At 41.8% G+C, this 27,500-nt stretch overlaps 2 protein-coding genes across 2 annotated transcripts in view; one reads left to right on the forward strand and one right to left on the reverse strand.

The window, feature by feature from the left end:
* LOC138975219 (S-adenosyl-L-methionine-dependent tRNA 4-demethylwyosine synthase TYW1-like) overlaps nt 1-11,368 on the reverse strand; it is a 22,142-nt gene extending 10,774 nt beyond the window's left edge. Inside the window, exons 1-9 of the mRNA XM_070347871.1 lie at nt 11,276-11,368; nt 9,462-9,624; nt 9,036-9,155; nt 6,734-6,835; nt 6,225-6,419; nt 4,550-4,649; nt 2,833-3,044; nt 874-993; nt 184-327 (exon numbers count right to left, since the gene is read on the reverse strand). Of these exons, the coding sequence (XP_070203972.1) occupies nt 184-327; nt 874-993; nt 2,833-3,044; nt 4,550-4,649; nt 6,225-6,419; nt 6,734-6,835; nt 9,036-9,155; nt 9,462-9,605 (1,137 nt within the window). The 5' untranslated portion in view covers nt 9,606-9,624; nt 11,276-11,368. The remainder of the gene's footprint in view (nt 1-183; nt 328-873; nt 994-2,832; nt 3,045-4,549; nt 4,650-6,224; nt 6,420-6,733; nt 6,836-9,035; nt 9,156-9,461; nt 9,625-11,275) is intronic.
* The window catches only part of LOC138977031 (mucin-2-like), a gene marked incomplete at its 3' end in the record, with an annotated part of 283,354 nt that overhangs the window by 146,149 nt on the left and 109,705 nt on the right, over nt 1-27,500 (forward strand). The gene's annotated exons all lie outside the window — the stretch shown is intronic.

Here is a 27,500-nt window from a genome sequence, read left to right on the forward strand (position 1 = left end):
CTTGATATTCAACAAATAATTCTTCATGCTGCCACAATAGACAAACTAAATATGACAGATGAAAAGTCTGTAGAAATTCATTGCCAGTAAAAAAACCTGAATACAGCAAAAAAATAAAATCAAAGTAGCAGTGTCCCTCCCTAAAAAATAACACAAATTTCTAAATTTTTTTAATGTTCGTACCTTGGTCCACCTGCAGAGTTTGACGCCAGAGTGACTGCCGATCAGCCGATAGCCTTGTTTCTCCAGCGCCTCGCGTAGCATGGGCGTCACCATCTCACGCGGCTCCCCATTGGTCAGTTCCTCTTCTTCCTTTTTTTTGGCCACCTGCAAGCAAAAACAATTTAGATTTGTCATTGTTGAAAAAATGAACATTTTATCGTTGTCGAAGAAAATACAAATTCAATTTTTTGTTGAGAGGGCCAAATTTATGAATCAGTCTTCCCTGAAATTGGCATATATGGCTTCCAAAATGGCTGGATAAAAACGGTCATACAAAAGAAAACACACTCATGCAAAAAGACATGAGTGTACGTGGGAGTTATAGCCCATGAACGCAGGAGAAGAAGAATTAATAAGTTTTTTTCTCTCCAAAGAATATACTATTTCTAGCTCTTACTGAAAATACTTTCTCTGTGGAGTAGGAATCCTTCCCGTTTGAGTTTAACCACTGCAGAAGTGTCACTGCAAATTCTATGTGCTTTCACTTTTAAATGAAAGTCTCACACCAATCCTGGGCTTGTTTCATTAACTAAACAGCATTAGCAGCAGCAGCAAGTCTCTATGATTAATCTCTTCTCATTCAAACATTCAAATATCCTCATTTCCTTTCCACTGACTCCTACACATGCATTTCAACAACACTTAACCCACCTTAGCTATGTGCATGATTTTGCCCAAGTCTTCAAGGTCGACAACTTTTGACCTCTGTGTGACCTCTGGACTTGCTGCAGTTTCTTCATGTTCCTCTTCGCTGGTGCTCTCAAACTGAACCTTGAGACAAACACTCAAAAAGTAAAACACATTAATATATAGGTCCTGAATCATCGTCGTCCAGGAATTTTGGCGTTACTCAATTCTTGGCGATGTTGATGTTTTTGTGCTTTAGACTAAGTAAATCATTCTCCATGAGAAATTTTTTCTAAAATACGATGAACAATACATGACTTAACATTCTTTTATAATTCTATCCATACCTGAGGTACAAATATAAACACCATTTCATAATTAAAAAAAATTAACCAGTTTTGGCCTTCTGCTGAAAAGCTGTATAAAATGAGGTACGCCAAAATTCCATGATGACGTTGTTATGTTTACAGGGGCAGAGCCCCGTTGGGGGGACCAAAGGGGCTTTGCCCCCCGGAAGGAAAACGAATTTGAGCACTTTAGACCAATATTGTGATAGTTCTTGTGTAAGCAAATAATGGATAGAGAGACAATAGTATACATATCATTTATTTTACCCTTTTTTTTGCCGCAGACAAGTTTTTATTTCCGCTGAAACGTAACTTCCTTTTCGCGGACAATTCCCATGCCTGAGGCTTAGGAATAATGGTAGACTGACTCACTCAGGCGAACTTCGGAAAGAACTCTGTCAGGTTTGAATGAGTTGTGAAAGAGTGAATACTCTTACATTTGGTGAGGCTAGCGGCGGGGATGTAGCTCAGTCGGTAGAGCGCTGGATTTGTATCCAGTTGGCCGCTGTCAGCGTGAGTTCGTCCCCACGTTCGGCGAGAGATTTATTTCTCAGAGTCAACTTTGTGTGGAGACTCTCCTCGGTGTCCGAACACCCCCGTGTGTACACGCAAGCACAAGACCAAGTGCGCACGAAAAAGATCCTGTAATCCATGTCAGAGTTCGGTGGGTTATAGAAACACGAAAATACCCAGCATGCTTCCCCCGAAAACGGCTTATGGCTGCCTAAATGGCGGCATGAAAAACGGTCATACACGTAAAATTCCACTCGTGCAAAAAACACGAGTGTACGTGGGAGTTTCAGCCCACAAACGCAGAAGAAGAAGAAGAAGGTGAGGCAAGCTTTACACACATGCTCCTTGTCCAGGTGTTTCAGACACACACCTAGCTAGTGATTGGCCGATAATGTTACGTTGGAAAGTTTGACTCACTAAAAGCTTCCACATCCCATACAAACCCGATGGAGTTATTTACTGACATCATCTATTTACTGACATCATCTATTTACTGACATCATCTATTTACTGACATCATCTATTTACTGACATCATCTATTTACTGACATCAGAGACATACATACAGAGATGCGAAGCAAGGGCCGCTCGCGTGAACTCTTGGGGTACCGCGCTCAGTCAGCGTGACCTCGCGCGATTGTTAGCCATCATCCCGTACGTTGTTGTTTGCTTGCTCTCTGACACCGATTTGAAGTGCTTTTCTGTCATATTTCTTTGGATATATCCAGCTTCAGACGAGAGATATCAGTGGTAAGTAAACTTGATTCCTATTCTGTAGCTTCAATAGTGTGCACACGAACTCATTTGAGAGGATTGGGTTCCCAAAGTGAGTCAAAAACGGTTCCTTCGGTTCTTGCGGCCATTGTTTCTAAGTCCATTGTGCGTGGAGGCAATGTTTGGGAGCTAATATTTTCTTTTGTGCGCAACTTTGCTTTCCCTTAACTGGCAAATGCATTACTGGTGTATACATTAATCTGTTTGTATAATTTTTGACGCGCTGTAATTAAATTTTATGCTGGTTCTGCATACCTCTCACTTACCCTACTACACGTGTTGTACGCATTTAAAGCGCTTACTTCCCTTTGTTAATCAGACCTTAACAAAACTTTACAGACTTATTTACCTCTTCTTCCTCATCACTGCTGCACTTTCCGTCATGATGATGATGACCTTGACCTTCACCCTGACCTTTCTCCTGTTGACCTTTAGGGCCACAGTTGCCGCACTTGTTGCTGCAGGTAGAACCGCTGCATTTCTTGATCTTGCGTCCGTCCAGCGCTTGCTTCAGCTTGGGCCACAGAGATTTTCTCCACGCCTCAAAGTCCCCTTCTATGCCTGGAACGAGGTATAGAGATAAATACTCAAAACCAGATACATTGATACTTCGATCCTCTTTACCAATGAACAGGCTATACCTAGTTTAAACAATGTCATGACGGGTGCAGTGGCGTGGTGGTAAGATGTCAGCCTCCAAATCGGGAGGTCGTGAGTTCGAATCCCTGTAGCTGCCACCTGGTGCGTTAAGAGTGGAGATTTTTCCGATCTCCCAGGTCAACTTATGTGCAGACCTGCTAGTGACTTAACCCCCTTCGTGTGTACACGCAAGACCAAGTGCGCACGGAAAAGATCCTGTAATCCATGTCAGAGTTCGGTGGGTTATAGAAACACGAAAATACCCAGCATGCCTCCCCCGAAATTGGCGTATGCTGCCTGAATGGCGGGGTAAAAACGGTCATACACGCATAAATCCACTCGTGCAAAAAACAAGAGTGAACGTGGGAGTCTAAGCCCATGAACGAAGAAGGTCTGGGTGGCCGAGTGGTAAACGCACTTGCCTCGGAAGCGAGAGGTTGCGAGTTCGACCCTGGGTCAGGGCGTTGGCAATTTTCTCCCCCCTTTCCTAACCTAGGTGGTGGGTTCAAGTGCTAGTCTTTCGGATGAGACAAAAAACCGAGGTACCTTCGAGTACACTACATTGGGGTGTGCACGTTAAAGATCCCACGATTGACAAAAGGGTCTTTCCTGGCAAAATTCCATAGGCATAGATAAAAATGTCCACCAAAAACCCGTGTGGCTTGGAATAACAGGCCGTGAAAGGTGAATGCTCGCCCTAATAGGCTTGAGGTTTGCTGGCCGATGTGAATGCGTGATATATTGTGTAACAAATTCCATCTCACACGGCATAAATAAATCCCTGCGCCTTGAATCCGTGGTTGAGATATGTGCGCGATATCAATTGCATAAAATAAAAAATTAAAATAAAGAAAAAGAAACAATGTCATAAATGTCAAGCCACACTGAGAAATGTCAATACTGTGGACATAAAAAATGGGCTAGTATTAAGTAGTAAGGAAACTATTATTATTAACAAATTAATACTTGTAAATCACTGAGTAACATGTTTTGAGAGATAAAGATGACAGTTGCAATTGCCTAGTGGATAAGAGCCTGCCTCCCAAGGGGAAGGTCGTGGGTTCGAATCCTGGCCGCGCCTGGTGGGTTTAGGGTGGAGATCTTTTTCGATCTCCCAGATTAACATAATATGTGCAGACCTGTCAGTGACTTATCCCCTTCCGTGTGTACATGCAAGCACAAGACCAAGTGCGCACGGAAAATATCCTGTAATCCACGTCAGAGTTCGGTGGGTTATAGAGACACGAAATACCCAGCATGCGGCGTATGAAAGCGGCGTATGGCTGCCTGAATGGCGGGGTAAAAACGGTCATACACGTAAAAATCCACACGTCCAAAAACATGAGTGAACGTGGGAGTTTCAGCCCATGAATGAAGAAGAAGAAGAGAGATAAAGAAAGCATAAGCACCCAGTGCTGGTTACATACCCCCATGCTTGCTGTCTGCTGTGTTCTCATCACCTGTACTGAACACCTGAAGAGGGGCAGCCGACAGTTGCTGCAGCCAGGTGTCCATGTTTCGTGCCACCTGCAACAATTACTACATTTACCATGTAAGAATAAATGTGCATTTTCCCTTGGGTTTATTTTGTTAATTTTTTTCTTTTCTTTTTTTTTATAGCAAGGACTACTCTTTTAACTAACTGGTATGCTTTCAACTAACAACAAATATGTAGCCAGACATCCATAGAAGAAATCTTATTAAAATTGCTTTAGATTGAACACACCGTAGGGCGCGGATGTAGCTCAGTCGGTAGCGCGCTGGATTTGTATCCAGTTGGCCGCTGTCAACGTGAGTTCGTCCCCACGTACCGCGAGAGATTTATTTCTCAGAGTCAACTTTGTGTGCAGACTCTCCACGGTGTCCGAACACCCCCGTGTGTATACGCAAGCACAAGACCAAGTGCGCACGAAAAAGATCCTGTAATCCATGTCAGAGTTCGGTGGGTTATAGAAACACGAAAATACCCAGCATACTTCCTCCGAAAACGGCGTATGGCTGCCTAAATGGCGGGGTAAAAAACGGTCATACACGTAAAATTCCACTCGTGCAAAAAACACGAGTGTACGTGGGAGTTTCAGCCCACGAACGCAGAAGAAGAAGAAGAAGAAGACACCGTAGACACATGTGACAGGAACCAATCAGTCTTCTCAAAACAATTAAAAGAGATTGTATTTTCAATTTTCTTGCTGTATTTCAATAAAATTAGCAGATAAACAAGTCGCGCAAGGCGAAAATACAACATTTAGTCAAGCTGTCGAACTCACAGAATGAAACTGAAAGCAATGCAATTTTTCAGCAAGACCGTATACTCGTAGCATCGTCAGTCCACCGCTCATGGCAAAGGCAGTGAAATTGACAAGAAGAGCGGGGTAGTAGTTGCGCTGAGAAGGATAGCACGCTTTTCTGTACCTCTCTTCGTTATAACTTTCTGAGCGTGTTTTTAATCCAAACATATCATATCTATATGTTTTTGGAATCAGGAACCGACAAGGAATAAGATGAAAGTGTTTTTAAATTGATTTCAAAATTTTTATTTTGATCATAATTTTTATATTTTTAATTTTCAGAGCTTGTTTGTAATCCAAATATAACATATGTATATGTTTTTTGAATCAGCAAATGATGAAGATATGAATGAACGTAAATTTGGATCGTTTTATAAGAAATTATTTTTTTCAATTTTCAGATTTTTAATGACCAAAGTCATTAATTAATTTTTAAGCCACCAAGCTGAAATGCAATACCGAAGTCCGGCCTTCGTTGAAGATTGCTGGGCCAAAATTTCAATCAATTGATTGAAAATTGAGGGTGTGACAGTGCCGCCTCAACTTTTACAAAAAGCCTGATATGACGTCATCAAAGGTATTTATCGAAAAAAGAAAAAAACGTCCGGGGATATCATTCCCAGGAACTCTCATGTAAAATTTCATAAAGATCGGTCCAGTAGTTTGGTCTGAATCGCTCTACACACACACACACGCACAGACAGACAGACACACACACACACATACACCACGACCCTCGTCTCGATTCCTCCTCTATGTTAAAACATTTAGTCAAAACTTGACTAAATGTAAAAAGAACTTGAACCTCACTCACAGTACAGAAATGTTCCTTGTAAACAGAGTTCCCCAGGCCAAAGACAGCGAAGTACAAATCGGAGAGCAGCGTCTTCTGAACACGAAAATCTCCTACTGTATCCTCCAGCCATTGGCAGAACCACTTGGCGCCCTCTGGTGTCGTGCCCTCTGTGTAGGTGGAGATAATAAAGACACACACGTAGCCCTCTTCAGCCTGTGAAAATAGAAATGACATGGTAAATGAGGTTTGTAATCAAGTATGCCGTTTTCTAGGTCACCCCACCCTTCCCTTCTCCCACTCTGAGCTGTAGGGTTAGCAATGTGACAAGAGGAAAAACGAACAAGCAACACACACACACATGCGCGCACACACACACACAACGCACAAAACAGATTTAACTTTTCTTTTTTTTCTTACAAATGAATGAAAACCATTATTTTCCATCTGCCTTCAAACGAAAGTTTTTGAAAGCATGAAAAATTCAAAATAGCAAAGCGTCAGTTTTCGTACAAAAATGACACACTGACCTCATTAGCCAGGCTGTCATCGGGGTCATAGTCTTCCATGTTGATGACCTCTGTTTCATAACCTTGACCTTGAACCCCCACTGCAAGTTGATGAGCTAACATCTGTGGAAATAAAATCACAACATTTCATCACAACTTCTATCAATGTGACTTTGCTTTCAAATGTTCTTTTCATCCAGTTATTCTTAGAAGAGAAAACCTGCGACAGGCTGAACTTCTTTAACCCAGTGTGGGATTTTCAGTGGGGCGACCACCCCCAACCCAGCGCGTCTCCGGGTGGCGGATAGGGGAACGGACTTCAGATATGAAGACCAGCCGCTTGCGGCCGCGGACCAAACTGACGGTGTTTCCTACCAGGGCGGAGTGGGGTAGCAGGCGGCACTTCTACCCTCTTCGAAATGCTTCACCGCCCTTCGACGGGACTCATCTAATGCGATTATGGGCGCATTAAAACCCTAGCTCCGGGTGGGATCCCGGCAAATCCTCCCCCCTTTTCTCTCAGGGTAGGACGTACGGGCCATTAGCTAAGGGTGAGGTAACCCCGACAGAAACCTCGAGTGCTGAAGACGGAGGTACTGGGCTGCACGGCGCACTCTAAGTCTAACAAACCATGGTACCACGCATCAACACCAACCATGACACAAAACGGCGAACGCAAGAAGAAGAGAAAACAAACTCCTTTACAAATGCACACAAAAAACACACAAGTGGACAATACTGTCCAATGCATCACACCATTTTCAATCACCCATACACACGAACAGATGTTTTATAACATCTTCCAATCGCATCTGATGTTCCTACCAAAGTTGAATCTTTCATGTCTGATAATTTAAAGTTCTTACTTAAAAAAAAATGATGAAAACTATAAGAATAAAATCTCACAAATTTGTAAGCATTAAAATATAAGACAAAAATGCAGCAATTGTCCGTGGAATAATATAATTGTGCCTGTTGCGTTTTTATGCAGTTACCACCCTTGGACCTTCATGTACAACATACCACTGGCGCATGAAGTATAAGCATTAAATCCAAAGGACGTCTCAAGAAAAAAAACCATTTTCTGTGCAAAGGTAAACCTCCACAAGAAAAAAAATATTCATCTACAGTGGAACATAACTTTTTAGACTGACAATAATCTCAAAAAATCAGATCCTCAAAAAGCAGGGTGGGTGTCATACCAGAAGTATGCTAGAAGCATGTCATCTAGTAGTGTGACAATGACATACGGTAGAGAGATTTCACTAGCGCGACTTCCACTCGTCATTGTCGTGCTAGAGGATGTTGGGCTAGTGGAAGTTGCACTTGTGGAATGTCACGCTAGTGGGAATGAACCGAAAGGAAGGGTGGTTTAAGAGATAGTCAGTTAACAGAGATTACGAACAGAAAATCTGAACAAGTCGCGTAAGGCGAAATTACTACATTTTGTCAAGCTGTGGAACTCACAGAATGAAACTGAACGCACTGCATTTTTTCACAATGACCGTAGTCCGCCGCTAGTGCAAAAGGCAGTGAAAGTGACGAGCCTGTACATGTTTAGCGCGGTAGCGGTTGCGCTGTGCTGCATAGCACGCTTTACTGTACCTCTCTTCGTTTTAACTTTCTGAGCGTGTTTTTAATTCAAACATATCCTATCTATATGTTTTTGGAATCAGGAACCGACAAGGAATAAGATGAAATTGATTTTTAAAACGATTTCGGAAATTTAAATTTAATCATAATTTTGATATTTTTAATTTTCAGAGCTTGTTTTTAATCCGAATATAACATATTTATATGTTTTTGGAATTATAACATGATGCAGAATAAAATAAAAGTAATTTTGGATCGTTTTATAAAAAAAACAATTTTAATTACAATTTTCCGATTTTTAATGACCAAAGTCATTAATTAATTTTTAAGCCTACATGCTCAAATGCAATACTGAAGTCCGGCCTTTGTCAAAGATTGCTTGGCCAAAATTTCAATCAATTTGATTGAAAAATGAAGGTGTGACAGTGCCGCCTCAACTTTTACAAAAAGCCGGATATGACGTCATAAAAGACATTTATCGAAAAAATGAAAAAAACGTCTGGGGATATCATACCCAGGAACTCTCATGTAAAATTTCATAAAGATCGGTCCAGTAGTTTACTCTGAATCGCTCTACACACACACACACAGACACCACGACCCTCGTCTCGATTCCCCCTCTATGTTAAAACATTTAGTCAAAACTTGACAATATAAAAAGGAGGGAAAGGTCTTTTAGAGGTCTTGAAATGGAGAAGTCACAAATCTTAAAAGAGAGGTTCCACTGTACCTTTGATTTTCCTGTCTGTGTGCCGTAAAATATCTTCAGTTTCCGTTTTCTGCGAGGCTGTCTCCTTCTCTGCCTTGATGCAGGTGTACTCACAGTGACTGTCTCGCATTGTTGATTGTCCTGAAAACACAATAAATAATGCAAAATAGTTGTCATGGCACTGTTATTGTTACCTTTTCTTTCAACTCAGTCTGAGAACTTTAAAATTCAAGAATGGTTCTTAAAGTTCACTAGAGCGTAAACAGAATGCAGAATATTTTCTTTTCAAGAGTGGTCCAGGTATTTGTCTTATTTCTGCGGTTGAAATTTTTTCCTTTTTCCTTTAAAAATCACCCGCACTCATGCAACTCACAAAACAAAATATTTGAAGAGAAATTCTAATTCCTTTAACAGTCAGCAAAACCAAAGAAATCAAGCATGACTTACGACAATATCGTCCTCTGCTTGCTTCCCTGATTGGTCACTTTGGTTGCGTCGTGACCTGTAGACGACCCATGCGATCCCAGCCACCGCAACCACCACTGACCAGGCGTGGACACCGCCCCATCGCGCTAGCAGCTTCTCCAACATGGCGCAACCATGCGTCTACCTGGGTGACAGAAACGCAAAAACATTATTAATGTTTTCAAACGGTGCAAATAATCTCATGTTTTTACATTCACTTAATTAATGATACTGTGACAGGGAAGAAAAACAAAAAGTAAGAGAGGAATGCAAACAATAGATCAATCAATCCATCAATCAATGAGTTTTATATCGCGCATATTCCGTGGGTACAGTTCTAGGCGCTCTGCAGTGATGCCGTGTGAGATGAAATTTTATACGGCCAGTAGATTGCAGCCATTTCGGCGCATATTTACCTTTCACGGCCTATTATTCCAAGTCACACTGGTATAGGTAGACAATTATTAACTGTGCCTAAGCAATTTTGCCAGGAAAGACCCTTTTGTCAATCGTGGGATCTTTAACGTGCACACCCAATGTAGTGTACACGGGGGGAGGTTCGGACACCGAAGAGAGTCTGCACACAAAGTTGACTCTGTGAAATAAATTTCCGCCGAACCTGGGATCGAACTCACGCTGACAGCGGCAGATCTAGATGTGGCACTTTTCAGCACGTGTATGGGTAACGTCATCAAATCTAGTTTTTACGTCACGCATTTGCCAAGATCTGCATAGAGGGTGGTCCCGAGCAAAACAACCTATCAATTTGAAAGTATTGGAGAAAAAAAGTGAATCACGGGTGCAGATCGATGCAATATCTACACGTACGCGTACAGGTCTTTGCTACACGTTCGATCATCTAGAACACTGTAATATATTCACAGATCGATGCAGGGTATGCTGTTGTTTAGTTGGTGAGCCAGGCTGAAGAAACACTCTTAATATTATACTGTAGTATAGTATACTTTCAAAAATCCAAGGAAAATCAGGTCTCAAAAGGGAGGGATTCTCAAAAGGGAGGGATTCTTAAAATGGAGGTAAATTTACAGAGACTATGAACGGAACCTCTGAGAAAGGAGGGTCTGAAAAAGTTCAAAACGAGGAAGTCTTCAATTGGGGGTTCTTAAAAGGGGCCAGTCACTCACTCACTGTATTTTCGTACACAACAACGAGATGGATTTCATTCCAAGTATCAATTTTTCGAGCCTCGTCATACAGACTTCTGGAAATCATAATTCCTAAATTAGTCTCATACAATATATTTATATATATATTTTTTTAAACATGAACTTTTTGTCTTGCAGGAAAGAAAACCAATAGTCACAATCACATGCTGCTGCACATGCACTTTCCAGGAGTCTACACATGTTTACATACATGTTTATAAGCAAATTACTGTAAAATAGAAAGGGAGACACAGGAGGGAAGGAGTCGAGAATGACCCATGACTTTTATAAAATTTTCCTGGAAGTGAAACTGAAAGTAGGGACAATTTGAATTCTGGCAATCATGAACAAATTACTCTGATTTTGTGTCAACCTTAACCGATCTGGTAATGCAAAAACCCTGATGTAGATCAGAATCATCATAAACTTCCTAATGGATTTACGTAACGACTCGATTCATCACACAAAAGAAATTATGACTTTACGACATTTCTCCTTGCCAGTGAACAATAACAAACATCACACGGTTTAGTTCCTTATCCGTTGATGATTATTCTTTTCCTTAACAATCTAATTCGTTCGCATCTTGGGATATCGTCAACAAACAAGAGATCGTGTGTTTAAACGTACTGTTGCAGCAGGGAACCCGCTGATGACCCAGCACACAAGAATAACACAGATCTATTTTGCAGCGTGTAGCTTCTAAGTTTACTTCCGCTGACCTTCACATTCAGTAAACCGGAAATGTATGAGATACCAAGACTACCCTTTACTGGGGCCCTGTTGGGGTTGAGAAGTAACAGGGTTGGGAAACCAAACTGTGAGAACACATTCGCCTTTTTTTTGGCCAAACCAAGCGTGCGTGCATTGCGTGCTCGTGTAAGTGTGCATCAGTGTGTGCGAGTGCGTGTGTGTGTGTGTGTGTGTGTGTGTGTGTATGTGTGTGTGTGTGTTTGCGTGCGTGTCACAGTGTGTGTGTGTGTGTGTGTGTGTGTGTGTGTGTGTGTGTGTGTCCGGTGTGTGTGTGTGCGTGTGCGTGCGTGCGTGCGTGCCGTGCGTGCGTGCGTGAGTCCGTGCGTGCGTGCGTGTATGTGTGGTGTGTGTGTGTGTGTGTATCAGTCTCAGACTGATTTGGCCAAAACTTGATTAAATGTAAAAAGACTAATGACAACAGGGCAGCTGCAAATAGGGGAAGGGCTCCTAATATGGACCACTTTTTGTTTCATGCTGATAACTTGCTTGTTTTCTTGCGAAGAAGTTTCATTTTGTGTTTGGTAGTCCTTCTCTCTTAGGTTAACCGTTAGGCCTAATTAGAGTGAAATAGCTTTGATAGATATTCAGCAAAAATTAAATACAGAAAAAATCACAAAGGGTCCATATTAGGAGCCTGGGCGCCTAATATGGACCAGTGAAGCGGCCTTCACGAATCACTGTAAGAAGCCCCTTATACTTCAAAATAACATGATACAACTTAGTGTGCAAGTCAGGCTAATTAAAATATGCTCTAGATTTATCTGTTTCGGGTTGATGAGAGCATTATTTGAAGCACACCAGGAAGCTAAAGAAGCCTATCAAAAACAGAGTGAAATTAAGTGAAATTATCAACTTCCACGAAAAGAAAACTATTTGTTATATTTTTTTTAAATCTCGAGGGCGAGTTATGGGTTATTTCCAGCAAGCTTCTTAATGAATTAATGAAAATAGGCTTTAGCTTTTATTTTCTTTGATTTGTTGAAGGTGGTCCATATTAGGGGACTCACACATACTTTGAGATTTTGCTATTATTTTTTGTTTGCAGGAGAAACTCGGGGTCAAGACTGCTAAATTGTAACAAATACGGTCTTAGCTGTAATATAAAGCAATTTCTGTGTTATAAAAGCGTTGGCTGTGGACAGAAACGAGTCCGTTTTAGGCGGCAAATTTAGAGTGAACCATGCCAAAAGTGAAAAAAAGAGAAAACGCCTAACGGTTTTGAGGTTTGTGTTTCTGCAACTCTTTTCACATGTGCAAGTTGTCCAGAGAGGGTGAAGACAGCCAATAAAAAAAATTTGAGCGCTCTAGCGCTTAGTTTGTCAGAACAGGAGGTGGTCCATATTAGGAGCCGGTCCATATTAGGAGCCCTTCTCCTACACAGGAGACAAATGACCAAACACAAAAAAAGCATGACAAAAAACGTACGATGATTGCAGCTGCTGAAATCAGGATATCAACATAAGTGAAGAGTTTTATTGTAGCCCAAAGCCGAAATGAAATCTGTGTGAGAGGTACTAAATCTCCCAAAGCGCCCAGAAGTACCACTCGGCCCTCCACTCAGCAGGAACAAGGCTCATTGACCGATCCTGTTGTTCAACGACCCTGTCTGCGCCTGAAGCGAAAATGCACGATTTTCTCTTACGGAGGTTAAAGATACACTGCTTCCCGTGTAAACGATCGATGTACACCAACACAAATCTATGCAGGTTTTTGAATGGGACAACAGCACCTTTCCTCTAAAGCCCGTCCTTAATTGAGCCCGAAGTCGACTTCGCGAAGACTACGCGAAGTCTTTTTACCGAAAACTTAGTGCTGAAGCTCCGTGCGGCCAGCTTCACGAAGTCTTTTTACCGAAAACTTAGTGCTGAAGCTCCGTGCGGCCAGCTTCACGAAGTCTTTTTACCGAAAACTTAGTGCTGAAGCTCCGTGCGGCCAGCTTCGCGAAGTCTTTTTACCGAAAACTTAGTGCTGAAGCTCCGTGCGGCCAGCTTCACGAAGTCTTTTTACCGAAAACTTAGTGCTGAAGCTCCGTGCGGCCAGCTTCACGAAGTCTTTTTACCGAAAACTTAGTGCTGAAGCTCCGTGCGGCCAGCTTCGCGAAGTCTACTTCGCCCAGTTAAGGACAGGCTTTAGACTGCTAATGTTCCCAAATTCACAATCAAATAACAAGAATGGTATGTTTTTGGAACCTTTAATTTATAACTGAATGTTAATAATTTATAACTGAATGTTAATAATTTATAACTGAATGTTAATAATTTATAACTGAATGTTAACAATTTATAACAGAATGTTAATAATTTATAACTGAATGTTAATAATTTATAACTGAATGTTAATAATTTATAACTGAATGTTAATAATTTATAACTGAATGTTAGTAATTTATAACTGAATGCTAATAATTTATAACTGAATGTTGATAATTTATAACTGAATGTTAATAATTTATAACAGAATGTTAATAATTTAGAACTGAATGTTAATAATTTATAACAGAATGTTAATAATTTAGAACTGAATGTTAATAATTTAGAACTGAATGTTAATAATTTATAACTGAATTTTAATAATTTATAACTGAATGTTAATAATTCATAACTGGATATTAATAATTTATAACTGAATGTTAATAATTTATAACTGAATGTTAATAATTTATAACTGAATGTTAATAATTTATAAATCAAACGTTCCAATAGCCTGCCATTCTTGCTTCTTCGTTGTTATTGTTGTATCATATCTGTGTAGATAAAATAGGTAGACTTTTTAGGTATCTGCCATAGCGTACTCTACTACAGTAGAGATCGCCATGGTATCTGCCCAATTGGAAGGATATGCTCTTAGTCCAAGTCTAAGCCTGTACGGGTTTGTGACGACGAACATTGTTAATCAAAAAACAAGAAAGGTAGGTTGTTGGAACCGGCGTTTGTTATTGACAAAACAATACATTCACAGATATTTCACAGATATTTTGTCAATAACAAACGTTCCAACAACCTACCTTTCTTGTTTTTTGATTCTGAATTTTGGAACGTTGGGAGTCTCTTTGTTTTTGGACGAACATTATTGTTCACACACGAACGTACACTCTAATTTGAAGTATTCCAGATTTGAACACCCTTTCTATTCCACTTGTTAACACCCTTTCTAATCTTTAACCATGGGTGCTACTTGTTTTTAATAGCTTAGTTGGCTACTATTTTTCATAGTCTCTTCAGCGGATGTTGTAATCCGAGACCGATGCACATTTTTCATATCACTTTATAGTATGTCACACAGCGTTCAAAACAGGAGCACCTCAGTTTAGAGTGTATACCTTTAAACCCACCTTGTGTTGCCAGTGCTCAGATTCACATGCACAGATTAGGCCAAATACAAATAAATGTTGGTTTAGGGTAACCCGACCGACCCTATTTTTTCTCGCCGATCCTGACACTTTTTTTTCATTTCTCAAAAAAACAAAAAAACAAATTGGGACATTTTGCGAACCATACCGAGACTAAGGGAAGTAATCTCCTTTAAAATCGACTAAATTTCAGGAAAAAAAATGAAAAAAAGCCGACCTACCGACCCTATATTTGTTGGTCAAGTTACCCTAAACCAACATATATTTTTTATTTCGCCTTACCAGGAATGTTGCCCCTTTCTGTTCCTCAGACTGTTCTGCCTGAATGTCGGTGGAATTGCCTGCAGGCAAACACAGATTATCATGGCTGGAGAGTGTTGCGGTCACTCTTGAAGTACAGTGCAACCCCCCTTTTAAGACCCCCACATTTAAGACTTCCTCAGTTTTAAGACCCTGCTTTCTCAGATGTTTTGTTCATAACATCTGTAAATTTACCTCCATTTTCTTCTTCTTCTTCTTCTGCGTTCGTGGGCTGAAACTCCCACGTACACTCGTGTTTTTTGCACGAGTGGAATTTTACGTGTATGACCGTTTTTTACCCCGCCATTTAGGCAGCCATACGCCGTTTTCGGAGGAAGCATGCTGGGTATTTTCGTGTTTCTATAACCCACCGAACTCTGACATGGATTACAGGATCTTTTTCGTGCGCACTTGGTCTTGTGCTTGCGTGTACACACGGGGGTGTTCGGACACCGAGGAGAGTCTGCACACAAAGTTGACTCTGAGAAATAAATCTCTCGCCGAACGTGGGGACGAACTCACGCTGGCAGCGGCCAACTGGATACAAATCCAGCGCGCTACCGACTGAGCTACATCCCCGCCTCCATTTTAAGACTCCCTCCCTTTTCAAGACCTGATTTTCTCAGATTTGTGAAAGTCTTAAATGGGGGGTTCCACTGTAATATAATTTAAGCTTGACTGACGACGAGCTGCGTCTTGTTTATCTGTTGTTGTGGAGGTGGCGGGAATCAATCAATCAATCAATCAATCAATGAGTCTTATATCGCGCATATTCCGTGGGTACAGTTCTAGGCGCTCAAAATGTACTCGTACGTAAGCTCTTGTGAAAGACTTTTATTTTTATGATCATTTTGGATGTGCGAGCGAGCATTTTGTGTTGTAAAGTAAAAGGGAATTTGTTTGAGGAAAGTCGTAATCGTGCGGGTTTTTTTTTTTTTTTTTTTTTTGGTAGACGAGCAATATTTTTAATTCTGGTAGTAGTAGTAAAATTAATATTAAAAGTCCTACGGTTTTTAGCCATTAAGGACTTGTTAATTCTGGTAAGTTTTCGTTATTTGTTGATTTTGTTGATTTCATTATCACTGATTGGTGTGTTGATGGGTTGAAGGATAAGCTGCCTGGTATATTCTTGGTTTCTTGTTTGTTTTTGTCCCTAATCTGGTTTGTTCTTTTCTTGCACTATTTTGTGTCCGTCTCTTGTAATTCGCTTGAACAAATAAATACATAAATAGAACAAGAAGCTTTCATTTGAACCAACATAGAAAACGCACACGCTTGAAATTCGAAGTAGATTTAATCATAGAAAGCCAAGGAAATGCAATTAACTGCATGCACTTCAATCCACACATAATAAAACCTAGATGATAACGTCAAAAGAAAACTGAACAAAATGATTTTCCTCAACCGTTTTTCCTCCTTATTATTGTTAGTTTCGCTGTAATTTGTTTTCTTTTTTGTGCATTTGACTTCCTTTCGCCATGAAGAATGTTAATTACATGTAGTTCACAATATAATGTCGATGTTTTTTCTATTCGCATGACTCTGGACGCGTTGAGCTAGAGATTAGCATCATCTGTTAAAGCAACGCACGTGCAAATATGCCCAAACCGGAATTATAGAGAGATGTTTATTTCTTATCAAACCGTTTTCTGATTAAAGGATATGGCTTAAAAAAAATTCTGCACATAATAGACCGAGTAATAATTTGCTCTCGCAAATGATGGTCGTTCATCCCAAAACCGGTATTCGACCAAAAATACGTGAGAATATTAACCTCGTTTTTGTCAGAAACATTGATCGTTGTGTTAAATTTAATCAAGGTTTCACAATTGCGAGAAAAAGGCAGCTTTTTTAGCTACTGCATCGATTTCACTTCTTGGATCCTTGTGACATCAGAGGCCGACTGAAACTATGATTCAATTGAGCAGCTGGTCGATGATTGTTATTGAAATCGAAAACAAAGAGATTTATAAAAAACAAAACAAAAAAAAACCCATTCTTTTTGCTTCAAATATTTATTAAAATGGATTGATGTATGAATATTCTTTGCATTGACGTAAGTGGACATTTGACATATATTTTGACATCCTTGACGTACAAGAGTGGCACGTTGATTGTAAATCTTGAAGACACACCCCTTCCATGTAATCAATTCGAATCACCAACTCAGATCTGGCCAAGCTTTTCACGAGAGTAACGCCATCCCGCCACCTGGACATTACCAACAACCAATAGCCTGGACGCTTTCCGTGTAGAGCGGGGATATTTTGTATCAACTGTATGAATACATTTTGTAAAACGCCACTAGTGTCCTTCAAAAATAGTATTATTCAAACAGTCTCACTTTGCACACAGAGCACACAGGCTGTTCATTTGAGGTATGTGTCCAAGCTTTCGCTGTGACCCTGGGATCTTTATCGTGCGCATGCGTGCACACGGGGGTGTTTAAGAGGGTGTTTTTGTTTAACCCATGTCAAAGCCTGGCCACATCTGGGATGGCGTGTACAACTGTTTTTTGTTCAAGAAGAAAATGCAAGTTTTACGCCCTCACGGCAAAGCCATTAGGGGCATGTTACACGGGAAAACCCGGCTTTGTATGAAAATAAAAAATAAAAATGCAGGGGGAGAGGGGTTGGAGACATCTGGCTGCCGGCTGCTAGAGGAGACTAGGGACCGGGTTGGGTCGCCTTGGGTCAGTGCTGAAATTATTACTTTATTGGCTGCTGACCGAACGGACACCCGGGCTTCATATTTTTGCATGCATGTATTCGTGTTTCCAAGGCCTGAGGCTTTCGCTGTGACCCTGGGATCTTTATCGTGCGCACGCGGGGGTGTTCAAGAGGGTGTTTTTGTTCAAGGGAAGGAGTGTGTCTTAAAATGTACACTCTTCAATATACCCGTCTTTCTGTATTAATCATCTGGATTTTCACTGTAGATCTGATCAAACTTTAAATGAAAAAAGCATCCTTCCAGTTGGACATATGCCAAAAATTCACAGCCTGGATAATTTCTCAGCATGGCGGGAATTCTTGCTGAATGAATGTCGTAACTGCGCGACACCCATATCAATCTGACAAGTAATTTCAGCAATTTCTTTTTTGAATCGCACTTTGCACAGGACTCAAGCAAACGGTTGATTTTTGGTGTAGGTCTAAATGGAAGGATTCTCTTTTCAAGCCTTAACAAAGTTGTGTTAGTTTACATTATATTGGTTTGCAAGGAAGGCATTTTTGATTGTCACTTACTGTAAAATGTAACACGTTTCTACCTGTAATCCAGCATGCTACATTTCTCGTGTTCAATGTCCTTAAACACTCACACACTTTCTTTCTTTCTTTCTTTATTTGGTGTTTAACGTCGTTTTCAACCACGAAGGTTATATCGCGACGAGGGAAAGGGGGGGAGATGGGATAGGGGAAAGGGGGGAGATGGGATAGAGCCACTTGTTAAGTGTTTCTTGTTCACAAAAGCACTAATCAAAAAATTGCTCCAGGGGCTTGCAACGTAGTATAATATATGACCTTACTGGGAGAATGCAAGTTTCCAGTACAAAGGACTAAACATTTCTTACATACTGCTTGACTAAAATCTTTACAAACATTGACTATATTCTATACAAGAACCACTTAACAAGGGTAAAAGGAGAAACAGAATCCGTTAGTCGCCTCTTACGACATGCGGGGTGCAGAGAAATAAGGATGTGGAAAAGAAGACTTTTGGTGAGTGAAATAAAGGTGATGGATCCAGTCAGGTAGAAATAAGACAAGAAAAGAATTGGAAAACTGCAGGGAATAGTAGGGAGAGTTTCTTGGAAGGAAATATAGGTGAAAGGACTGGTAAGGCAGAAATAAGACAAAAGAAGAGAAGTAAAGGGGTGGGGTAACTCTGTTTAAACGCTCCCGCCACGTGAAGGCGACCCCATGGGAGCACACACACACACACACACACACACACACACACACACACACGCATACACACACACACACACAAACACACACACCCACACGCACGCACGCACGCACGCACGCACGCACACACACACACTTCCACATACACACACACATAAACTCACACACACACACACACACACACACCCACCCACACACACACACACACTCTCACACACACACACACACACACAAAACACACACACACACACAACACACACACACACACACGCACGCACGCACGCACGCACGCACGCACACACACACACACTCCCACATACACACACACATAAACACACACACACACACACACACACAAAACACACACACACACACACACACACACACACCTCGCTTTCTCTCACATTCATCAGTTCCCCTAATTCGACATGAACATTAGAAGAAAAAACAAACATTTTCGTACTCCGGATTTGTGAAGTGTCATTCTGCAAAGCGTGGTATCATTTCTGATCGTGACAAGAAAGCGTTATAAACTACGTCCATACATACGTGGGTAGGGGAAGGGAACGCTAGAAAATAATTAGGTTTGGTTGCGTTAAGCGTATTATACAAGCCGCTAATGGTAGTGGCAGGCCATTCCGAAGAGGATCAAGGGGAATTAGGGATTGGAAGCGTGATATGCCATTTGTTCTGCGAGTCGTTTACTCGGCTCCAATTTCTCTCTCCCATTGTTATGAAGGTTATACACTCACCACTTGCTGTTTTGTTCTCTCTAAACAGGCCGAATGTCTGCAAAATGTTGCTACGACCAAAGCTCTGTGCTGAAACTGAGTGCCTTGGAATGGAGTATTCGTGGAAATCTGATGCAGCAGAAGCTTGTGTGTTGAAAGTGTGTGTGCACTGACTGTGATCGTGAAGGTTACTACTGCTTTCTTGTGACTGTTATGACCCTGCGTGTTGAAGTTGTGCCAACGGTTATATTCTATCCGAGCTGGACTTTGGGAAAACCGAGAGACATGAAGAGAAACACAGAGTGAGACAGAGTAAGAAGTATTATAAACCGCGGAGGATATACAGTGCTTTTTATGCAAAGTGAGTGAAAATTAGTTCTTTTTACTTGTGCACAAGTTTTGACAAATGAAGTGCAAATCGGGACAGGAGTGGCGTGTAAACTATTGTAGGTAGTTTGTCGTAGACACTGAAGTGTTCTGGTGTAGGATTCGTGCTGTTCACGTTGAAGACTCAACAACTCTTCATGTGCTTACAATATGAATTGAGACGTTTGAAAACAGTGTTAAAAACCGACATTCAAGTGGATACTTGATATGGTCAAACAAAAGTGTAATCTCTGCGGACTGCGGGGAAAGAAAGACTTCACAATGCATATATACTTACACATACTTCAACACTGGGGATAATTTCGGCCTTGAAACATAAAGAAATTCCATAATGGTTAGGCCAAAAAAAATAATAGGTGTGGTTACGGTAACATAGCCAAAAAAAATAGTGTAGGAAGGTAGGCAATCACTTTTTTTTTGTTTTTACTTTTTTTTCTAATGTGTACAAATTAAACCTACTTGACAGGGAAATAAGTGTGCGACTCGGGCGCTTTCGCTTTCATTGCGTTTTCTGCACTCGTTTACTTGGTTTTTTGGGGTATTTTTTTGACAAATGTAATAAAAAGTTATAGGGTCGGCCCCAAAAAATAGGGTAGGTCGGGTTACCGTAACCACACCTATTTTTTTTTTTAGGCCCTATCATTCTAGCTAGTACCATTTCACCCCGCTGACTAAGTGTAGAGACTACTGTGCCTGGGACAATTCATCTACATTTGGCGAACTATTGGAACGATAACAGTTACCTCAATACTGCTCCGCTAGCAAAGTTTAAAACCCGTTACATTCCTGGAACAACCTATTCAGTACAATTCTACCAAGCTGGCTAAATCTAGAGGCAGATGTGACTGGTACAATTCATCTACATTTGGCGAACTATTGGAACGATAACAGTTACCGCAGTTCAACTCAAACGTGTTACATCTTTGAAAACGTCCAGCTAGCCACGACAACCCGGCTGGCTAAATCTAGAGACAGCTGTGACGGGTCCAATTCAAGTTCTATATTGACAAATCTACAAACATCAACAGACAGCTCAACTTAGCTAAACTGGCAAAGCCCGGAAGCCATTACAGCCAATCCAATTTACATACACATTCGAATCCGAAAACAGCAGTATCAATTTTTATTTGCCAAAATTTGCGTCTATGTGAAAAATGGGCTGATACTAGTTATAGTGCAATTTTAACAACACGGGCGGAAAACCCCCCCCACCCACAACAAGCAAGAAACTTCAGCATAAGAATGACGAGAAAATTCAATTGAAAACGCAATTCAAAGTCCATATTGATACCGGGAGTTGTACAGCCGAACAAAACAAGTGTGCAAATTAATACCCACAAAACAACAAGAATACAAAAATCCGAGTTCCTCCCCGTTGTATTCAATGTGGTTCGGATACACACGAAACAGCGAGAATCCAACAATGTGAGTTCTTCTTTCTACTGATTGTGGCGCGGATACCCATAAAACAGCGATACTATGGAAATACGAGTTCTCGGTTGTATTGATTATGGTTCGCTCAAGGGCTTTCTGCATTGTGAATATGACACCTGAAGGAACTGTCAACACACCCTTCATACGACTCTGGAAGACGTCTTACTCATTTGTCTGGCGTGTCAGCTAACATCGATCCGGTGTGTCTGTAACAAAGACGAGATGGAGTCACGGAAATAGATAATGGGAATGTTCAGCCGTGGATTTCACGATTTTCCTGTTGTGTGATGGGAGTTTTCTTTTCTGAAACAAAGTCGTGACACGTTGTAGATAAAAGAGATTTTAACGAGACTGAGTACGTGAACGAATTTTCTATTGAGCAGCTTCCTGATCTTCACTGTCGATACTTTAATGTGCTGAGTGTGAGATTTGAAGATTAGCCAACAGAGAGCTCACCGATAATCATTTTCTCGACATTTCTGAGCAATCAGGGGTTTCTTTCATTCGTTTGGGTATACTAGATACGTATGTATGCATAACAAGCCATTGTTCGTCCCGGGTTGTTATCATTCGTGCCAGTGCATCTATCTATATTTATTCCCCCCTCTGCTTCTTTACCTCTGTAAACTTGTAGAGCTAGTTATTTGTCGATAAACACCCAGCAACCAAACAAATAACGACCCAGCAACAGCCTGAATCCTCGATAGCGCAATGGGTTGAGAAGCTGTTCTGTTTTGGTACTACTTTTACGACTGAAAAGTTCCGAACGCTCTAATGTACGAAGTATACATCTCTGGAGCAAACAATACAAACATACCGCATTTAAATTAACAACTACAGGCTTGAACACATGAATCTCCGTATAAAATCCATGAGTTTGATTGTTTTCTGAATCTAGGTCTGCTGTGCACAAACGTTCATCACAAGCAAATTCCCAAGGCAAGTAACTCTCATACTTTGTCTAGCGACAAGAGTATTTCCCCTTTCAAATTTCTTTTCACTCAGTTTCTTCGCCAACAGACTGCAATCCGACGGTCAGTTTTCAACAATATTTCATTTAATAAGCAGATTACACGCAACCAAATGCACACATCTCATCAATTTAAACAACATAAAGCGGTTTCATACACTATTATCCCCAGAAAACTGAACTTCATACAGTTTTTAACGTTGGAACACGGGTGCAAAAGTTCGTCTTTCTTTCTTTCTTTATTTGGTGTTTAACGTCGTTTTCAACCACAAAGGTTATATCGCGACGAGGTAAAGGGGGGAGATGGTATAGGGGAAAGGGGCGAGATGGGAAGATGGGATAGAGCCACTTGTTAAGTGTTTCTTGTTCACAAAAGCACTAATCAAAAAATTGCTCCAGGGGCTTGCAACGTAGTACAATATATGACCTTACTGGGAGAATGCAAGTTTCCAGTACAAAGGACTAAACATTTCTTACATACTGCTTGACTAAAATCTTTACAAACATTGACTATATTCTATACAAGAACCACTCAACAAGGGTAAAAGGAGAAACATAATCCGTTAGTCGCCTCTTACGACATGCGGGGGGCAGAGAAATAAGGATGTGGAAAAGAAGACTTTTGGTAAGTGAAATAAAGGTGATGGATCCAGTCAGGTAGAAATAAGACAACAAGAAAAGAATTGGAAAACTGCAGGGAATAGTAGGGAGAGTTTTCTTGGAAGGAAATATAGGTGAAAGGACTGGTAAGGCAGAAATAAGACAAAAGAAGAGAAGTAAAGGGGTGGGGTAGCTCTGTGGAAACACTCCCGCCACGTGAAGGCGACCCCATGGGAGCAAAAGTTCGTCTGCTAGTCCCATTTGACGAAAGAACATTATCCTAAGCGATACCAAAACATATACAGAACACACAATATCTGCCTTTGCCGCCACAGCAGAATAACAGCATATCTGTGTACTTGATTTTAGTCCAAAATAGGAAAACTGACAAGAAGTGTTAACAGAATGGAATGATTTGCACGGAACTATACAACCGCGCATTAATCGATCGCCTGCGCAGGTTGACTGGTTGAGTGAATAGGATTCGATCAAACTTTCGCAAAAAAACTCCTCTTTTCTTTGAATAACTGAAGAAAGGAGGAATAAAGAGGTTACACACCTCGTCTCAGTGATTATAAAAAATAATGGTCTCAGTTCGCGGTCATGAAAAAGCTCGCTAAAGCTCGCATTTTTCATGATCCGCTAACTTCGACCATTATTTTTAATAATCACTGAGACTCGGCATGTAACCTCTACATATATACGACTTGTGTCTGTCTGTGTGTGTGTGTGTGTGTGTGTGTGTGTGTGTGTGTGTGTGTGTGTGTGTGTTCGCGATGCACGGCCAAAGTTCTTGATGGATCTGCTTGAAATTTGGTGGGCATATTCAGGTAGACCCCGGACACAATCTGGTCGATGAGAATTTTCAACACGTGCTCTCAGCGCGCAGCGCTGAACCAATTTTGGTTTTTCTGTTCATCTTCCCAGATCCATACCCAGTAACTCTTCCTTATCTTCTCCAGTGTTTTGCGTTTATCTCCCTTCCTTCGTGTGCATATGGCGTCAATCCATATTCCCGTTACTATTTTTAGAAGGTCACTGTCCACAACGCTTTCATCCCGGCGAAGCCGGATATTCCCGTTACTATTTTTAGAAGGTCACTGTCCACAACGCTTTCATCCCGGCGAAGCCGGGTATTCCTCTACTTCTTCCCGGCGAAGTCGGGTACCCGGCGAATCTCTACTTCTTCCCGGCGAGGCCGGTACCCGGCGAAGCGGGTAATCATCTAGTATAACATATATATCACACCGCCGTTCGTCCCGGTGTATATAACAAATATCACACCGCCGTTCAACCCGGTGTATATAACAACATATAACACCGCCATTCGTCATGGTGTATATAACAACATAACACCCCAGCACCACACTACCACGATGTCCAACCTGTGCTCAGTGCTGGAGACTCTTCACAAGGGCCCGGACAGCGACGAGTCCGAGGAGTCGGACGTGGACAACAACGACCCGCTCAACGGCAGCAGTAACAGCAGGCTGTCAAACAGCAACTCGTGGCGAGGGTCCCTCCTGAAGCTGCCCACCACCCCCTCCACCAGCGAGAGCGACCTGGCCAACCTCTCCGAAGACAGCGACCTCTCTCGCTCCCAGTGTCAGTGCGGAGCCAACTCTTCACGGGTTGGAAGCAGGCACTGGGGAAGAAGAGCGTGGGGGAGAGGAGGAGGTGGGGACAGCAGGGAGAGGGGGAGAGGGAGCGACAAGGAGAGCGAGCGGCAGAGTAACAAGGACAGCATCGGAGGGGGATACTTCTCGGCTTCGGACAACGTCGGGGGAGGAGGAGGAGGGGGAGGAGAGTCAGCTTCGGATAGACCTTCCTTACCCTCCCGCTCCCTCAAGGACCGTGCTTCGCGGGGTAGACCACGTCGACCCAGCGGAGGCCCCTCCCCCAGCCCCACCGCCTTGACGTCATCGCCTCACGTGCAACACCTTCACACGTGCTCGCTGGACACGGACTGTTCCTCTGTACCAGGACAAGCACTCCGACTCTTCTGCTGCAGGTCAGTTTCGGCATCATAATTGTCCTTGTTGAGTGTGTCTTGGAGAGATTGTCCTGGAGAGATTGTCCTGGAGAGATTGTGCTGGAGAGATTGTGCTGGAGAGATTGTCCTGGAGAGATTGTCTTGGAGAGATTGTGCTGGAGAGATTGTTATTGAGAGATTATCTTGGAGAGATTGTGCTGGAGAGATTGTTATTGAGAGATAGTCTTGGAGAAATTGTCTTGGAGAGATTGTGCTGGAGAGATTGTTATTGAGAGATTATCTTGGAGAAATTGTCTTGGAGAGATTGTGCTGGAGAGATTGTTATTGAGAGATTATCTTGGAGAAATTGTCTTGGAGAGATTGTTATTTAGAGATTATCTTGGAGAAATTGTCTTGGAGAAATTGTCTTGGAGAAATTGTCTTGGAGAGATTGTGCTGGAGAGATTGTGCTGGAGAGATTGTCTTGGAGTGATTGTGCTGGAGATATATTGTCTTGGAGAGTTTATCCTGGAGAGATTGTCCTGGAGAGATTGTCCTGGAGAGATTGTCTTGGAGAGCTTGTGCTGGAGAGATTGTTATTGAGAGATTATCTTGGAGAGATTGTGCTGGAGAGATTGTGCTGGAGAGATTGTTATTGAGAGATTATCTTGGAGAAATTGTCTTGGAGAGATTGTGATGGAGAGATCGTTATTGAGAGATTATCTTGGAGAAATTGTCTTGGAGATATTGTGCTGGAGAGATTGTTATTGAGAGATTATCTCGGAGAAATTGTCCTGGAGAGACTGTGCTGGAGAGATTGTTTTTGAGATTATCTTGGAGAGATTGTGCTGGAGAGATTGTTATTAAGAGATGATCTTGGAGAAATTGTCTTGGAGAAATTGTCTTGGAGAGATTGTGCTGGAGAGATTGTTATTAAGAGATGATCTTGGAGAAATTGTCTTGGAGAGATTGTGCTGGAGAGATTGTTATTGAGAGATTATCTTGGAGAGATTGTGCTGGAGAGATTGTTATTGAGAGATTATCTTGGAGAAATTGTCTTGGAGAGATTGTGATGGAGAGATCGTTATTGAGAGATTATTTTGGAGAAATTCTCTTGGGGAGATTATGCTGGATAGATTGTTATTGAGAGATTATCTTGGAGAGATTGTGCTGGAGAGATTGTTATTGAGAGATTATCTTGGAGAAATTTACTTGGAGAGATTGTGATGGAGAGATCGTTATTGAGAGATTATCTTGGAGAAACTGTCTTGGAGAGATTGTGCTGGAGAGATTGTTATTGAGAGATTATCTTGGAGAAATTGTCTTGGAGAGATTGAACCGGGGAGTTTGCGATAGGAGACTAATCCAGTCGTGTCATTTTTTCCTGTCAATCTTATTCGCGAACAATTTATACTCCTTTGCCTGTGTTTCAGCGTCGTCATTGCCTGTGTTTCAGCGTCGTCATTGACTGTGTTTCAGCGTCGTCATTGCCTGTGTTTCAGCGTCGTCATTGCCTGTGTTTCAGCGTCGTCATTGCCAGTGTTTCAGCGTCGTCATTGCCTGTGTTTCAGCGTCGTCATTGCCTGTGTTTCAGCGTCGTCATTGACTGTGTTTCAGCGTCGTCATTGCCTGTGTTTCAGCGTCGTCATTGCCTGTGTTTCAGCGTCGTCATTGCCTGTGTTTCAGCGTCGTCATTGCCTGTGTTTCAGCGTCGTCATTGCCTGTGTTTCAGCGTCGTCATTGCCTGTGTTTCAGCGTCGTCATTGCCTGTGTTTCAGCGTCGTCATTGCCTGTGTTTCAGCGTCGTCATTGCCTGTGTTTCAGCGTCATCATTGTCTTTGTTGATTGTGTATTTGAGAGATTGTACCTGAGAGATTGGTTTGGACAGATTGCCTTGGAGATATTATCTTGGAGAGATTGTCTTGTAGAATTAGTCTTGGAGAGACTGTGTTGGTAGAAGTATGTGTCCAAGCGGAGGGATGGTCTTACCCTATTGATGCTAAAGCCTTCCCAGATATATGAGACGGTGAGCCGAATCAGAGACACGGGAAGGGCTGTGCTCTTGAACGCGTTCTCGTTCCGTCCACGTCCCCGAAAACCAAATGTGACCCTCCACCACGGATTGAGTCGCATGTCACCTTTGCATGATTTTCATATTTTTACATTTTCCTACAGAGTTTTGTATGCTCTATCCAGTGGTGAAAACCGTTTTAGAAAAGAGCGAAAACTGTTTGAGTTATAAGCCTGTGACTAAGGTGACCCTCACACTGTTACCATGCAGACACTCCCCGGACTTACATTAAGCCTAGCGCAGAACCGCGCGAGGTGACATGCGACTCATTTCGTGGTGGAGGGTCACAAATGGAACTGTCATGGTAATCAAAAAAAGGGGCACAAATCCCTGCAGAATGGATGACATGTTTCAAAGTTCGGCGACGTGCATCCTGCAGA

The sequence above is a fragment of the Littorina saxatilis genome, linkage group LG9 (genome assembly GCF_037325665.1).
Source record: "Littorina saxatilis isolate snail1 linkage group LG9, US_GU_Lsax_2.0, whole genome shotgun sequence".
NCBI lineage: Eukaryota > Metazoa > Mollusca > Gastropoda > Littorinimorpha > Littorinidae > Littorina > Littorina saxatilis.